A 16178-nucleotide genomic window follows, 5' to 3' on the forward strand; every position below is an offset into this window, starting at 1 on the left:
CGCCCGAGTGACATGACACAGAGCTAATGAGAACTCACACGTCATTTCCTTGTAGCCCAATCAGAAAACCACGTCGAGCCCGCTTGTTCCCACCCGCCCAGGACGCATCCTGCTTGCCCACTCTCAATGGGGCCGCGGAGCCGGCACGCGCGGGACTCGGGCCAATCACCGCTGAGCTACCAGAGGGCCTGTGCCCGGCCAGCCAATAGACGGGGCCGTTACTTGGCTGCGCGTGCCGGGGCCGCTCCTGCGCTCCCATCGCGGCCGGAGCGGCGCGGCGGGGGAGCTCCGCACCGCGCCTCCGTCACGGCGCGCGGGGCGGCGGCGAGCCCGTAAACCGCGCCGCTCTGTGGCTCCCCGCGGCGGGCGGGGCAAGGCGGGCGCTCTCTTGAGGGCAGCGACAAACGCGCGCCCCGCCCGGCTCCAGCGCTAGGGTGGGCGGCGCAGCTCCGCAGGCGCCGCGCGTTTGATCCCCGGCTCCGGCCCTCGCTCGGGACCCTGCGCTGCCGGCAGCGCCCGAGTGCGCGGGCTCTGCGGAGCCCTAAGGCGAGAGCCCCTTTCCCAGAGCTCCCCGGCGGGGCCGCCCCGCCTCGGCCGGGAGCTCCCGCGGGTGTGCGGCCCGCCCGGAAGGGGCGGCGGCCCCGGCGATGGCGGACGAGGCGCTGTTCCTGCTGCTGCACAGCGAGATGGTGGCGGGGCTGTACCGCGCCGCCGAGCAGGGCGAAGGGGTGAGTGGGGCCGGGGCCGCCCCGGGGCCGGCCTGCTGCGGCCGGCGCTGCGGCTGATGCTGCCGTGCCTTGTGTCTTGCAGGAGAACGGGCGCTGCACCACCAAGCTGGAGAGCATGGGCTTCCGCGTGGGGCAGGGGCTCATCGAGAGGTGAGTCCCGCGGGCCCGGCAGCCGCTGCTCCTGCTCGGTAAAGCACAGCTGACCGGGCAAAGCGCCGGGTTTGGCCGGGCGGGGAGCGCGTTCCTGTGGCCGCCAGTTGTTCCGGCATCTCCTCTTTCCGTATCTCGTTCTTGGGGGGACCTGTGTTTGTGTGTCACGGGACAGTTTTGGAGCGTGTTGTTTTCCTAGTGCTTCCCGTCGTGAAAACCGAGTCAGGGTACCTAGTTACTTTTAATAATTACAATTATCTCTAATTCTACTTTGTGTAGAGTTTTGCATGTTTCCTGCTTCTGGTACGTTTTGTGACTTCATTCTTTTGCCGATTTACTTCTTGAGCATAATTTTATGATCGGCTCTTACTCTGTTTCATTTCTGTAAAGTGCTCTCAGCCCTTGCGACTCCGCGACTGAGCAGCTCGGGCCCTGTGGGGACCGGGGATGCGACTCAGAGCCCTCGATCCGAGGCCGTGTGGAGCCTCCTGAGTCTCTGAAGTCATGCTTTTGTTGAATAAAGTGGTCCTTTAGTGCCAGATAAAGACCCTCAATGAGGATAAACGGAGAGAATGTGAAATAAGCAAGAGAAAGAAGTCTCTCCTGAAAAATGGGAACAAGTTTTATATGCTTGTTCCTATGTTAGAACTCTTTTGCTTAATTGAAGGACTCCTTCCAAGAAGTATTATAGGTGTGAGCATTTTGTTTATCTTCTATTTAGATACTTTTTAAAAGATAAAACTGATGGAGCACTTTCCACCTTTCTGTATATCAACTATGTTTGATAATAATGGAATTAAAACAATTTATTCTGCTATCATATTGCAGATACTAAGGTAACACTCTGTTGCTCTTAAGTTAAAGTACTTGATGAATGGACAATGAGGTAGAATGATACTGTATGATCTACTGCATGAGGCTGGAAAACTAATTTCTATAATAACCTCAAAAATGATGTTGTATAGTACCATTATAAGTTATTTCTCTGTTTAATTGGTCAGGTTATGTGTACTGTCATTATTGATATATTTCTCACTTTTCTCGTAGGTTTACAAAAGACACTGCCAGGTTCAAGGATGAATTAGATATTATGAAGTTCATTTGCAAAGATTTTTGGACAACGGTATTCAAAAAACAAATAGATAACCTAAGGACTAATCACCAGGTACTGATGCTATAGATTAAGATTTAACTTAGAAAGGTGGTGAGAGTTTTGAGTTGCTAGTGCATTTTTTGTTTTTCTTGGTCTAGAATTAATTACCAGATAAGAAACCCAAAATGTTCCATATTTGTTTTGTTTAGAAAGCGTGTTTTTCAATATTCATATTCCATGTAGCTTTAGAATATAATTTAATAATTGCCTATGATGTCTTTATTGCCATCCTGTTTGAAAAGACTAAATGCTTTTAATTTCATATGTACTGTAGCAGCATTACAGAAAGGACAGTAATGATTACAGTTGGTTAACATTTAAACAAGAACTTTTTAATCTGTCTCTTAAAAAAATAAATTAATAAATGTTAGTAAAAAACCAGTGAAAAAGTGACAATACTGTCTTAACATCTATTTAAATAGAATGGCTGCAGTGAAGTGATTTTTGTACTGTGAAGAATGTTAAGAATTTTCAGCAGTTGAGACAGCTGTAATTTATTGAAAATATTTGTATAAGAAACAGCAGAGAAACTTCTCAGATTTGTGTGCTGATGACATTGCACTGTATCCATGCGCTTTCCTACATCAGCAGCCACAGTTCTTAAAGCCAGATCAAAATAACTTAAGGAGCCATTTTACTAGAGTAAAAAATCTTTTTCCTAATTGAATCACTTGGTTTTCTTATGGCCATTTCCCTGTTGTGTAAAATTTGTAGAAAATTTTACAGAAAGAAAGAATTTGTATAAGGATTGTGCCAAATAAAATAGGTTTTATTTTTCAGTGACTTATCAAGTAATAAGAGATAATTATTACTTTAGAAATCTGGGGTTTTGATTGCAAAAAGCTGCAATATTGAGCTTAAAGTCTTAATTGTATATCAGCCTTAATTTAAGCTCAAGTCTTATGAAATTCTTAAGTAGCACAGTCAGTAGCAAGGAAATTACCATGGTAGGTGTAGCTAAAGCTATACTGTGTTTATACTTAATTTATTAACATGCATACTGTTACACTAAGTTGTATTGTAGAAAACACCAGACTTTTACGTTGATTGTCTTCTGGGTGTTGTTGCCTGTACTGCCATTAAGAAAAATAATTCCCACTGACTTTGAGAATAAGAACAGAGATGTGCAAAACCCAATGAAGATAGAGATTTGAATGTAAAAATCAGTATGCATTTGATATATTACCAAAGACTTTCTAGTGTGGAACTATTTTTTCTAATCACTGGAAGGACTCTTCCAAGAAGAAATGTACATAAACAGTTTTTGGGGTTAACTGGTGATATTATTATCTAGTTGTTTTTTTTTTTTTTTTGTATACTCACAATTAAGAATATTTCCTTTTGATATTCCTTGTAAGTAAATAATACAACTTAAATCACACATACCTTTGTCTAAAATTTTATTTTTCAGCCTGAGATCATATATATTTTATCTACAAATCAAATCCATTCACTGAAAATGTGGGTTTTATATTACTGCACATTTAACTAAAGCTCTCAATTTTTTCTTTTTAAACAGGGTATTTATGTTCTTCAAGACAATAAATTCCGTCTCTTGACACAAATGTCTGCAGGAAAGCAGTATTTAGAACATGCACCAAAGGTACCCTTTGATTCTGTGTGGGGGAGGGTCTACCAGTTTCATTTTAACTACCTTGATCTATTAATAACTTTATATTTTTTTTTTAATTAAGAAGATACAAACTCTTCTGAACGGCACCTTAAGATATGCCTTCAGAACTTGTGTGCTTTTTAGAAAGGCACCCTGTTTTAGAACAGTGGATTTAATTTATAGTTCAAAAAAAATGGTCTTGGTTATTGTGAAACTTGCTGCTGTGACATTTGAGTTACTTCATGGTGCAAGTTCTTCTCTGCCACTACCTGCCACTGTCACACAGAATATTTCTCTTTGGGAAGCATGTGTGTTCAGAAACTTTCTTTAAAATTCCCAGAACACATTTGGAAGATGCTATTTGTTACATAAAACAAGCTTCTGAGATTATGTGAATGTTCAGAAGGATCTTCCACCAATTAAAAATAGTTCTGAGTGCAGATGCTGAGTTATGGTAATAGGTCAGATAAAATCAGTCCCTCTGCAGAACCTATCATAGAGCACTTTGGTTCAGGTGGATTAAAAAAATGGGACATTCACTTCTATTTTATGGTTTCTAAGTTCTTGATCTTAGTCCTCCCATTTGGCTGCTGTCCATGGGATTTTTTTGTGTGTGTGTGTTTGGTGAAATGTTTATTCTATTCTGCCATATACATTTTAAATATCTGCAGGTGTTTGTATTCTAAGGTATGGCCTGCACAAGAATGCTCTCTTGGACTGTTTCTCCTTTGTTGATTTCAATACCAGTTGCTAATTTCAGCCAAGTCTTGGGAATAATTCTTTTAAGGATATTAAGTTCCTACAGGTTTAATGGAAAGAGAAGGTGACTCAAAATACTTCCTCTAATGAGAAGAATCTATGTAGTGAACTCCACTCTACCAAATATCGGAGCTTTCATCTATCAGAGATCTAACAAAGTCTCTCAAAACCTCCATGGTTTTCTGATGTCCAAGTATTAAGTTGTGTTCTTGAGTACTTATTTTCAATCTTTATCAGTAAGGTTCACTGTTGATACTCATTTGAAGTGCAACTTTTTATTTAGTATTTAGCATTCACCTGTGGACTAATCAGAGGAGGCTTATCAAATCTGGGAATAAAGAGTATTGTAACAGCTGAAGTTTCATCAATGCCTGCATGTAAGTAGTACTTGAAGTATTCAATTATTAGCTCACTTGGTAACTTTTCTGACTGTGTTGCTGTTATAAGCTTTTTTCAAGGTGGGATTTGTTTGAAGCTGCTGGGCCATAGGAGTCCATGGGAACTTCAGGATATGGCTTGCTACTATATCCTTTAGTATTTAGAAAATACTGACAGAGGATAAGCCTCCATGATGTTGAGTGGAAATCAAAACCAAAAAGTTGTATTTACATTTAGAAGCATCAAATGTGAAAGGATGTGTGTCCAAAAGGTTATTTGCACAAATGAAGCTCTTTCTCTATAGGAGCCATTAAGGATGTTAGTAAGTGAAGACCATTGTAACTACATAAGCTGCTCAATTAAAAGTTTCCACAGAGTTAGCACAAATTAGGTTTAGCTGACAAAACTTCTGTGATGTGGGACATGGTCAACTTACAGAAAAAAAGAAAAGAGGAAAGCTGTTCAGTGTGGAATTAAAATTTAAATGCTAAATTTAAATAATGGCTCAACTGCTTACAATTAAATTGTAAGACTGAAATGCTCCTTACTATTTCTTTAAAAAAATTACAAGAAAATAATTATTTGGAGAAATAATTCTAATGGTAATAATGTGATCAAACTCTGCTTTTCCTGCAGGTAAATTTCAGGTGATGATACAGAAGATGTAGAGCACATTCAAATCTGGGTATCTACTCTAAAAAGGCTTTGTATGTGGATTCATTATCTTAGCTCAGTCTTGTATATAACATGTAAATTATAGCAGTGTGCAGCACAATTAAAAAATATATAATAAATGCTAATTGAAATAACACTATGCTTGTGTCTTGGTATGAAATTTATTCTATACTAAAGTAATAATTTATACATGGTAAAAACCGTGTACTCTACATATTCAGCAAAACATTTCAATTTCCAAAAGATCCTGGAAGACCAGAGACAGTTTGAGAACAGAGAAAAATCCTGACCAAGACTAAATTTGAATAAGAAGCAAATGCCTGTTGTTGAATGCCCAACTGCTACCTTTCCCCACTCACTCTGAACTGGGAGGCAGTGATTGCTTATGTATTTCTTTGATTGAGCCTGCTAACATGTGACCTAACAGCTTACACATCATTAAAGATATTAGGTGGAGACCTTTGTAGGATTGTAGTTTGGGGCAGTAGAAGAAAACTTATTTTACATAGTGCATCCCTAAAATTAGCAACTGTTCCTTGTGTCAGAATGATTTTATGCCTAAGGTCGTCTATACTGGCCAAAGAAGGAAATTTATTCTATCTTGCTGTGCATAAGCTCAATGTAATTGTTTTTAATTGCTAGCTATGGTTTACTTCTGTAATGTACTACTCAAAAAGTAGTAATATTTATGTTTTACTGAAACAGTTGTTTCAGTAACATGCTGGCTATAGATGAACTGCTAAGCAGTGCTAGAGTTGAGGCACCAAAACTTGGAAAAACACATTCAGCCCTAACTCTAGATTTTTATAGGAAGGCTGCCGTTAAATAATATAGAGTAAGAAAACCCACAATGTTTAAGAATAGTCTTTTAAAATCCTTTAGTTTTATTAAAAAATACCTCAGTAAGTCTGTTAGAAAAAGAATAATAATTTGCAGTGTAACCTCAGACTTCACCTCATAGCAGTGTCCATAGATTACTCAGATTGTAGAAATTTCTAACCAAGGAGTAGTTTACAAAGACAGGAGCTTGAGAGGTGATGCTGGACACTTCAGTTACCACTTTACAATGATGGTGATGATGGTATTGGAGACACTGACAACTCAGCTGAAGTTATTCACAGCTGTCCCAAATGCATTTGTGTGAGGGTGTTCTGAAGGGATTGTGTAGTCTTCAGGTCTGAACAGTGCAGTGTCTTGCTGTTAACTCTGATAATGCTGTTTGTACTGTGGCAATGCAAAATACTGGATGTTCTCAAAACAGCCTAGGAAGGCTCGTCAGCCAGGTCACGTTGATCAAAGTACCTAGGAAGGAAGTGGAATATGGTAAGAAACCTTCAATGCAACATGTTCCTTACTTCAAGTTGTCCAACCCATGCTTTCTAGCTCATCTTTTAGTGTTTCTGTCATAACTATGGTTTCATGGTTCAGGGGGCTCATCTGAAGACAGGAATAAGCATACTTTACTCTTAGGTATATCTCAAATCCTTTCAGCTAAGTATATTTGCTGCATTGGCCCAGGGTATTTTTATTGACTTTCACTTCTAAAAGGATTTAGGTTAGTACAAATAATCACACATTTATGCTGGACTTACATTACTGGTTAAGGTGTATAAGTTGCATTACCTACTAACTAAGCAGATTATCAAGTTCAGAGCTGATATTTGTTCTTCATTCTTGTTCTCCTGGAAAAGAGAGAAATATTACAGCAATTCTTTTGTTACCTGTGTCAAATAGAGAAGCTGTTACAAGCCAAGTGATGTGTATTTGTAGCCTTCCCTTCATTCTCAAGCAAACTTGAGACATGAAAAATTAATTATTAGGACTTCTGAAAAATGATTCTCCTTACCTGCTCAATTCACCAAGCCCTGTGCACAGTTATATTAAATCTTACCTCCAGTGCCCTGACTTCTGAACATCGTCTTGCCAGCTGTCGAATAAGGGAGTGAGCTTCAGGTAGCAAAGGTTTTTCAAGGCATGCCAAAAGTGCATAAAGCCATCTACCCTGTGAAGGTTCAAATAACAAAGTTTTAATTCTGAGCATTTCCTTGAAGATTCAAGCAATTTGTGTTATATAGAGCAGGACTGAAGTGTAGGACTCAAAACAAAACTGCATTCAAGTGCAATATGCAATAATTAAATTTTCAAAACCACATTAGACACTCCATGGTAGAGTTCTGTGTCTCTAGATAAGATTCTTGTGAGCACTACTGAGTTTCCTGGCATTTTTTTGAATGCTGGCCAAGATATAAATTATTACAACTGATGCTATTATAGTCTGAAGGAAGGATTATTTTAGTGATATCTAAACATTATTACTTGGCTATTAATGTTTAACTTCACAATCTGTGAAAAAACATTCCTGAAGACTGAATGCATGAACTCAGATCTTTATGGAATTAGTGTTTAGATCTGCTTTAAGATTTGCACCACTGTGAAAATATGTCCTTTTTTTAGAGTTTTTCTGAAATGCTACCTCTGCTATCTCTGAATGCTACTGCATTCTTACAAACCTAATTTTTGGTACCAGTCTAACTTAATAATTTAATCACAGTGTCTAGTGGCCTTCATTCTGGGACCTAACCTAAAAGTCATTGTGCACATTCTCTGCAACATCTGTACTGGTTAAAAAGAGAACAGTCTTCTACAGGAAAGGACAGAACATGAAAGGTCTTTAAGTGACTGAAAAAAACCAGTGAAACTATGATAAGCATCATGCCTTTTGCTTTGTGCTACTGAAGGAGATGAGAAGCATCCACCAAGGTCTTCTGTAGATAAGGTGCTCTTACACAGCTGATCAATCTAGTTGTGGCCAAACTCCATGCCAATGTAGCCTGTCAATCAGGAGTTCTTAGCAGGTTTGATTTGTCACCACATGAATGCAGCTAAGCTTTCTGCTCTGTGCTTCATGTGGAAAGATTAAATGTGTCTCTGCCAGCACACTGTAATGTGCCTCCAAATTAAACTGGAGGTATTGGTAAATAATGTGCAGCACCCTGACAGAACCAAAGCTGCTGTGATCTCTCCTCTCCTAAACCCTGATACTCAGCAAGCCTTGTGGCTGAAGTTAGTGGGGCAAGTGATACAAAAGGAGTGATACAAAGGGAGTTGGGGTAGTACTTCTTATGTCTGTGTCTGTTAAGTGTTATAATTTCAGCCTGCCAAAAACAAATGCGAATACTCATTTTAGTATCTAATCCAGAAAGTTTTGAAGGTAACAATATGATACAACCATCTAGAAAACTATTTAGAAAATTAAAATAATTTAATAGAAAACAATTTATTATTTGCTTAATGTATTAATGTGCAAGTAGTTAGAATAAATTAAAAATTACCAGTTCTGGAGTAAATTTTTTCTCTCCAAACCAGCTTATCAGGTATTCTAAGACACTGGTTACTGTTGCCTTCAAAAGAGGAACAGAAAGAGACAATATTGTATCTGCAGTGTTTTCTTTTGCTGCTCTTCTCCCTGAAGGATTTTATTATATAAAAACTATTTCTACTCCACAGTATTTATTTCAGTTTGAAGTTACATGTAAGGGTAAAGTAAGTGTTAAAGTACCACATTTTGGAAAGAACTTTGTATTAAATGAATTAATTGTCTGTGTTAATGAAAAGTTTTGGATAAGTAGCTACAGATTAGGAAAGAACCATCACACTGATTGGTTGGTTGGTTGGTTCTGTATAATGATGGCAAGTGGGAAAAGTAGGAAAGATAACAGTGATTTTTCTAGCCTTGCAATGTACATAGAAGTTCACAATCAAATGGAAGGACTGCACTTAAAACACTAAATGAGAAATTTAGAAACATTGTAAAGCACCTATTGGGGTATTCAGCAAAAATTCAAACATTAAATGTGCTATAGAGAAACTACAATAACAAAATACTTTCAGAACTAGTCTTGAAATGAAAAATCTTTGCTTGTAAAGTTATTTGTAGCTGAATGTGAGATACAAATACGTATTTTCCTTCTGAGTGTATAGTTAATAGAATTTGTAATGAACAACTTTCCATGCAAAGAAAAATAGGTAAGCCTTCTGCAACAGAACTTGAGAAATAATGATTTAGGCAATGTCACTATATGATTCTAAGAGGTAGGCTTACCTGATTCATCCTGCTTACAATACTTAGCAAAGGGGGAAAGCCCACCTGAAAAAAAAAACAAGTTGGAAAATGTAAACATTATCACAAATATCTTTGTTCTAATTTAGATCATACTAAGATTTTAATTTGATGTTCAGACACTTGTAGTGATTTAAAAGTCTGTTCTAAGCTTTAAAATTTATTTAAAAAGTATCTTCAAGAAAGTTGAAGGTTCAGTATCAGAGCACCCTGCTTCTATTGTTACTTGTTAAAGTTTTGGTTTTTCTAAGTGATGTAGTGAAGAACATGATTGTAGGGTATCACATATGAGGAGGCTAATCACATATCACTATGCAACAAAACACTAAAGCAGACTATGAAGAAAGCTTCCATTCTGTTCAGTGAGAACAAAATAATGACTTTAGCTGATAAGAGATGAAGGAACTCTTCAAATTTTGACAGGAGACATGGACTTAATTCCTGTTTCACTTGGTTTCTGCATAAAAAGAATCTACACTGGGACTTTCTGGGCTCACAAGAGCCTACTTTCTATTTGGCACAAAGTGGTAATAAACAGTAGGATTGTTTCTGGCAGTTAGTCTAGAAAATAGATGCTGAAAACTAACTAGAAGTCCTATACTCACCTTCAAGTAATCAATTCCGAAATCTTCATTATCAGATAGTGCATCCATTTCTGAGTATACTCTTTCCCCAAGGCAGAACTTCTTCCATCCTTCTTCATCCTCTGATTTTGGCTGAAGTAAATAAAAATAAATGAAAACTGTGTAATATTGTGTCTTGAAGACACTGGAGAAAAGTGCAAGTATAAAGCAAGATTAACTGTGGATTCAATAACTGGGAAAACAAACCACAGAGCACTGTTACAAATTCTACTCACCATAGTAACATTGCTGTCCAAATGTTGTGACCGCCAGTGATTCCTGTGCTTGTTCAGGCTCTGAGTAATTAAAACAAAGGCAAATCCCAGTTAACTCTGCAGATGTTTTATCCTTGCCACAAGGGATCTTCATTATTCTTAAAATGTATGAAAAGTATATTTTATGACTTTCTATAAATCAGTTGATATATAGCCAGCACAACTGACTAAATAATTTCCATGCCTCTTAGCAGAAATTTAATTAAGAATCTCATGCTGGGATTTTGGAAGTAATGTTAAAAGCTGAAGGCATTTTGAAGTCTATTACATAAGGTTAAGCTGAGGTAGTATGTTCTAACAAGTCTAGAAGACTGTTAAAGCTGTCTTAAGAAAAAGCCTACTTTGATTTAATCCAAAAGCACACATAAAGCCAATATCCTGTTTCCAACAGTGGTCTGTATCTGTATCAGAAGTCTACAGAATTGTATGAAAGAAGACAAGTGCTTTCTTAGCACGTTTCTTCCACCTGGCAGGAATCCTGTCTAGACAAACTGGCCTGCTTAACAGTTACTTGTAGAGAGCTGTAAATGTTCTGCAGCAGAAGGAATTTGTCTCCCACTCTGGTTGCTCCTGTAGCTGTATAAACGACCACTAAAAATGCTCAAAGTTACAGCAACTGATGCAGTGGCTGAACAAGTGAATTCTGATGCTTTTTTTTTTGTTTTAAATACTTTTTAGGATAGTCTCATATTTCACAGTGTTAATTCTGGCACAGATAAGACAATTGATTTGAGCATAAAAGAAATACCTATTCAGTGAATAAGGCTTTAGACGTCAGTCTCCATAGTTCTGCTATAACCTCAGACTATGCCTAATAAACAGGATGCAATGTGATCCCTTGCAGAAACAGCTCAGTTACTGTTTACAATGTAGATGCAGTAGTATCCTCCTTCACTAAATTTTCCTCCCTGAAAAAAACATGGTACATGAGCTCACACAGAGTTCAGTGCTAGAGCAGCTCCTAGCTGGTCACACCTCAGTACTTGAGGTACCCCTACAATGCAGCATCATGCACTGTGAACATGCTGTCTGCAGCACTGGAGTCACAAATGACCTCTACCTACATTTTTATTATATTTTCCATTTAACCTGTTTGAACTGTGCATAGAGAATAGAAGAATCATAGATTTGGGTTGGAAGGGACCTTCACAGGCCACCTAGTCAAACCCTCTTCCATGGGCAGGGACATCTCTTTAACTAGATCAGGCTCAGAACCCCATCCAATCTGACCTTCAGTGTTTTAAGGGATGGGGCATCCTTCTCTGGGCAACCTGTGCTGGTGTTTCACCACCCTCATTGTAAAAAAATTCTTCCTTATATCTAATCTAAATCGACCATCCTTCAGTTTAAAACTTTAGTAAAGCTTAGCTGAACTTAGAACCTTTACCCTTTGAGACTGCTTAATTTTCTGTTCTTCTTGTGTTACTTCAAGCAGGGTGCAAATGTATCAGGAAAGATTAAAGTCTGTGCTAACTCTATAACCTTACAAATACATTTTACCAAATCAGCATGTTTCCTCATAATGGGCTGCCACCTCTGTCTACAGGTTCCTAAATGGACTGTATGAATGGAATTTATGAATCTCCTGATGGGTTAGAATCCACTTGGTTCTTAGTTCACGTTGAGTTCTTGCTAGCACTGTGTTTTAATGTAACTGCATAACATCATTGGGCTTTTTGTCCTTTCTCAACTACATAATATAGTTTAATCTAAATATGGACATATTTTTGTTGAAGGAGAATTTCTTAAACGTGACTCTCAAGAGTTTTATCAGAGGTTTAAAAGCCACACCGTATATGCTCAACTAGCTTTCAAGAACTTAAAACCCATACCAATAAACATCTATCCTTCTACAAAAAATCACAACACTTCTATGGTAGATATAAAGTTATCCCCTGTAAAGCATAGATATGTTCTATCCAGACTGTGCAAGACCCCTCACAGACCATCTTGTACCTGACGAACAGCTGAGAAATTGGCCACTTGCTGCTGCTGCCACTTGAGCGTCGGAGAGTATCCTTCAGGAGCAGGCTGACATCCAGAAATCTGAGAAAACACTGGCAATAATTATAATGTAAAGAGAGCTTTATAAGAACAAACCTTAAGAACAACAGAATCAGTAAATGTTTACTGTCAGGTAAATAATATCCTTGAAATCTTCATGTAAGAAAGCTAAATTCATGACCATATCCAAGGCTGAATTAAGATTTTGGTTCAGAAAAAATTTTTTTGTTTAACTCTTTCCATATGTACATAAGAAGGAAAACTAAGTGTTCAAAGTACATTGTCAGAGAATTACTTAAGGTCTCCCTTTCAGCAATTGTTCTGCTTTAATCTTCCTGCTCATAAAAAGCAGGATGCTGTTTCCTTATCTGGGACAGATACTATCAATCTTAGGCATTCTACCTGTCAAGACAGTAGGCTGAGGAAGACAGAAGACCACAAAACCATCTAGAAAAGTACGTTTGATAGTTAAGTAGATATAACCACTTTAAAGATTAGCATGAAAGGGTTATTAAACAAAATCTTCCTACAAGTGTTTAAGGATGTCACTACAGATGAGACACATGAAGAGAATGGCTACAAGTTATAAAGTCATATCAATATTAGAAACTTTCTTTGAGAAATCTAGTAGTGAAATCTCAGATTACATCACTGTCATTGGAAAAAGGCAAACTATTTGAAAGTAGATTAAAAACCAAGCTGGCAGGGCAATGCAACAACAGAAAAATCTGCTTCAACAGTAAGGAGAAGTTCCAATAACAGATTCTTTCCAAAAGGAAAGAAGTGGTGCTAGAATTTCATCTATCTTTAGGAAAGCTTAGCTGCACTTACTACCCTTATGTTAGATATAGTCTTAAACCCAAAGACAGGTATGGATATGTTTTTCTTCTAAAATTTATGCGGGTTTTATGATTAAATAATTGTAAGATTTAATGCAACACTGGATTTCCTCAGACAGTAAAATAGTCTGCTGCATATCAAATAGTATGGGGATTATCAATTTAATCAAACTGACTAAAAGCAGTCTTTCAAACTAAAAACTAGTGTTACCCAGCAGTTGAGTAGGGGTTTCTTCACACACAGATATTTAATTCTGTAGATGCTTTTCGAATCTAGCAATGCTACTAAATTATGCCAATGACTCCCCAAATTAATACAAACATCATTATAGTAACATCTTCCCCCCCTTTTTTTTTGGTCTCAAAACGTGTAAAAGCTCTCAAACTTACTGAAATGTTTACTGTCGGCTTCTTCTTCAATTTTCTGGGATCTATTTGTGCCACGACCACGTCAGGACATCGAGCTGCTTCAATCCTACAAAACAGAATCAAGTGGGCTGCATTTTTTTCTTTCCTGTAACAGGTCGATATATACCGTATGTCTGAAATACTCATAAAACCATGGAGGGACCAGTGAAGATCATTGAGTCCAACTCCTCGCACAGGACAGCCCAGAATGTCCAAGTGTTTCTCGAGCTCTGTCACGCCTGGTTCTGTGACCGCTGCCCTGGGCAGCCTGTTCCAGCGCCCAGCCACCTGTGGGTGAAGAACCTTTTCCTGATATCCAGCCTAAACCTCCCTTGACACGGCTCCGTGTCGTTTCCTCGAGCCGTGTCGCCGGTCACGAGAGGGAAGAGAGCGGTACCCGCCCGTCCCGCAGGTGTGAAGGGCAGCACCCACCGCGGCCCGGGCAGCGCCGGCTGCCGCGAGCCCGGCCCGTCCGCCCCGCCACTCACTGGACGCGCCTCAGATACTCCTGCGGCGTCCTGGGAGGCACGGTGGGATCGAAGTCCTCGGCCAGGTCACAGTCGTCCACGGGCAGCAGCCGCGGCATCAGCTCCTCCAGGCCCGGCTCCATGGCCGCGCCGGCCCGGCTCCATGGCCCGCCCGCCCGCCTGCCGCTGCTCTCGCGAGAGCGGCGGGCGCGAGCCCCGGCCCCGCGCGGGGGGCGGTCTGCTCGGTTACCCTGAAACCACCGGAGTGGGAATAAAGGAAACACAGCAAAGAGCAGCGGCAGAAAGGGTCTGCCACTTCACCCCCCTCAAACTAGGCCTGCTTTTGTGATGGACAGGTGTAAACCATTAACAACTTCTTTCATTAGGCCCTGTGCCATTATTCTAATACACTGAAGTTTTTGTCAGAGGTTCTTTAAAGCTCACCCATTAGTACGCTCTTAGTTTACCTGTGAACACCTAGAATTCACAATATTTGTCCTTTTTTTGAAATGCTTTGAGGTCTGTGGTCAAAGTCACTTAGAAGTTGATTATAAATTTACACAGAGTTCCCATTCTGGAAGGGTCAATGCTGAGTTGTTGCTGTGTCAGTTTTTCTGAAGACTATAATGTGGGAGCATCCGCATGGCAGAGAGCAAGGCAGCGATTGCACAAGGGGGCATTGTTTCCCAGGTGAAATAAGGAGCAGAAGGATGATGTTGTAATCATTTACATAGTGTATTATGAAATTCCTGTTATACAAAATGTCCATCAGTATATAGTTCTGCATGCAAAGTCTATTTAGATCTCATATTTCAGAGTAGTTTTAGATACTTCTGATGTAAGTTAAAAAAAAAAATCAAAATTTTTAAAAAATTCCCTGCAAGTCTGTATTTCAGTACTTCTAAATAAACATCTACCTTAACTCCTCCTCTCCAATGGCTTTTGTTTGTTTTAAGGTGTTTCCAAAAGCACCTACGTGTACCAGGGAGGTTTTTTTTTTCTGAACCCGGATCTAATGTCCTAGTTGAGTATGCAACAATTGCAGTCGCACGAGAAATAAAACCTGTCTACTTAAGCCTACACTGATAATTCTGGGAAGGTTGACTGATGATCAAGACAAAAACTTTGGTGAGTCCAGCTATATAAAGTTCTTTTCTAATACTTTAGTAATATTCAGAACTTATTTTTCCTGTTCGTTGTAAAGTCCAGAACTATGAACAGAAAGAGAATCCACAGATATAAATACACTTTAAATATACTTTCTGTCTTTAGATTACTTTTTCTGGAACTTACTATTGATACTTGTTAAGCAAAGCAACATATTTTTAATTATTGCAGATAGTCTTTCACACGTAATAAAATTATTCCTAACATGTCTTATCAACAATGCTGATGCAATGGCTAGCAAATATGACTCAGTGGAGAAAGAGGAAAATGAAACTGGAAATGTATATATTTCTTCTCAACTGCTTAGGCATTAAGGAAGAGTACTTTTCCCAAGAAAGGGTGAGCTGCATTAATGGACATGTCCCATTGGCTAAAAAACTAAACCAAACTAAAACAAAGTAACATGAATTCTGCGTTAGGAAAAATTAAAATGCTCTCAAATCTACATTCTAGATATGAATATGGGGACCTAACAAAATATTTTCCTATAATGAGCAAATGAGTTTATATCTGTTTTCTATTTCTTTTCTTTCCCCTTGATTTTCTCTGTGGTTTGCACCATCATAACAGCTGCATGACTTTTCTTTAAGTTTAGAGCATTGGATTGAGTTATTTTGGAATGAAATTTAATTGTGCTGAAGATTAACTAAAAATACTGAATATATTTTAGTTGTACTGAACTTTCAGAGTAGTATACTTTGCTGTTTTCCCTTCTTGCCCTTTGAGTATCTTTAAACGTCAGCTGCCTCTTTTTCTCCTATTTTCAGAGTTCATCCTGCAGTTTAGACTTCAGGACTTGCCTGTTTTTTAGGTAATTTTC

The 16178-nt window shown here is 39.0% G+C and overlaps 2 protein-coding genes across 3 annotated transcripts; one reads left to right on the plus strand and one right to left on the minus strand.

Moving 5' to 3' along the window:
• Positions 1-93: 93 nt before the first annotated feature.
• On the plus strand, positions 94-5594 carry TRAPPC6B (trafficking protein particle complex subunit 6B). The gene is made up of 6 exons (XM_064423905.1): positions 94-728; positions 811-878; positions 1926-2043; positions 3551-3634; positions 4686-4779; positions 5417-5594. Exons 1-6 carry the CDS (start codon positions 648-650, stop codon positions 5446-5448), a joined length of 477 nt encoding a protein of 158 aa, XP_064279975.1. The 5' UTR covers positions 94-647; the 3' UTR covers positions 5449-5594.
• A 724-nt stretch (positions 5595-6318) lies between these two features.
• Positions 6319-14387, minus strand: GEMIN2 (gem nuclear organelle associated protein 2). Of its 2 annotated transcripts, XM_064423903.1 has the most exons (10): positions 14213-14387; positions 13707-13791; positions 12430-12519; positions 10435-10494; positions 10181-10291; positions 9558-9602; positions 8788-8856; positions 7347-7457; positions 7079-7137; positions 6319-6757 (listed from the first exon to the last, which is right to left on the minus strand). In XM_064423903.1, exons 1-10 carry the CDS (start codon positions 14332-14334, stop codon positions 6718-6720), a joined length of 792 nt encoding a protein of 263 aa, XP_064279973.1. In that variant the 5' UTR covers positions 14335-14387; the 3' UTR covers positions 6319-6717. The 2 variants fall into 2 exon arrangements, with proteins under 2 accessions (XP_064279973.1, XP_064279974.1); XM_064423904.1 differs by lacking the exon at positions 8788-8856.
• Positions 14388-16178: the final 1791 nt, after the last annotated feature.

Source organism: Passer domesticus, chromosome 6, assembly GCF_036417665.1.
Source record: "Passer domesticus isolate bPasDom1 chromosome 6, bPasDom1.hap1, whole genome shotgun sequence".
NCBI lineage: Eukaryota > Metazoa > Chordata > Aves > Passeriformes > Passeridae > Passer > Passer domesticus.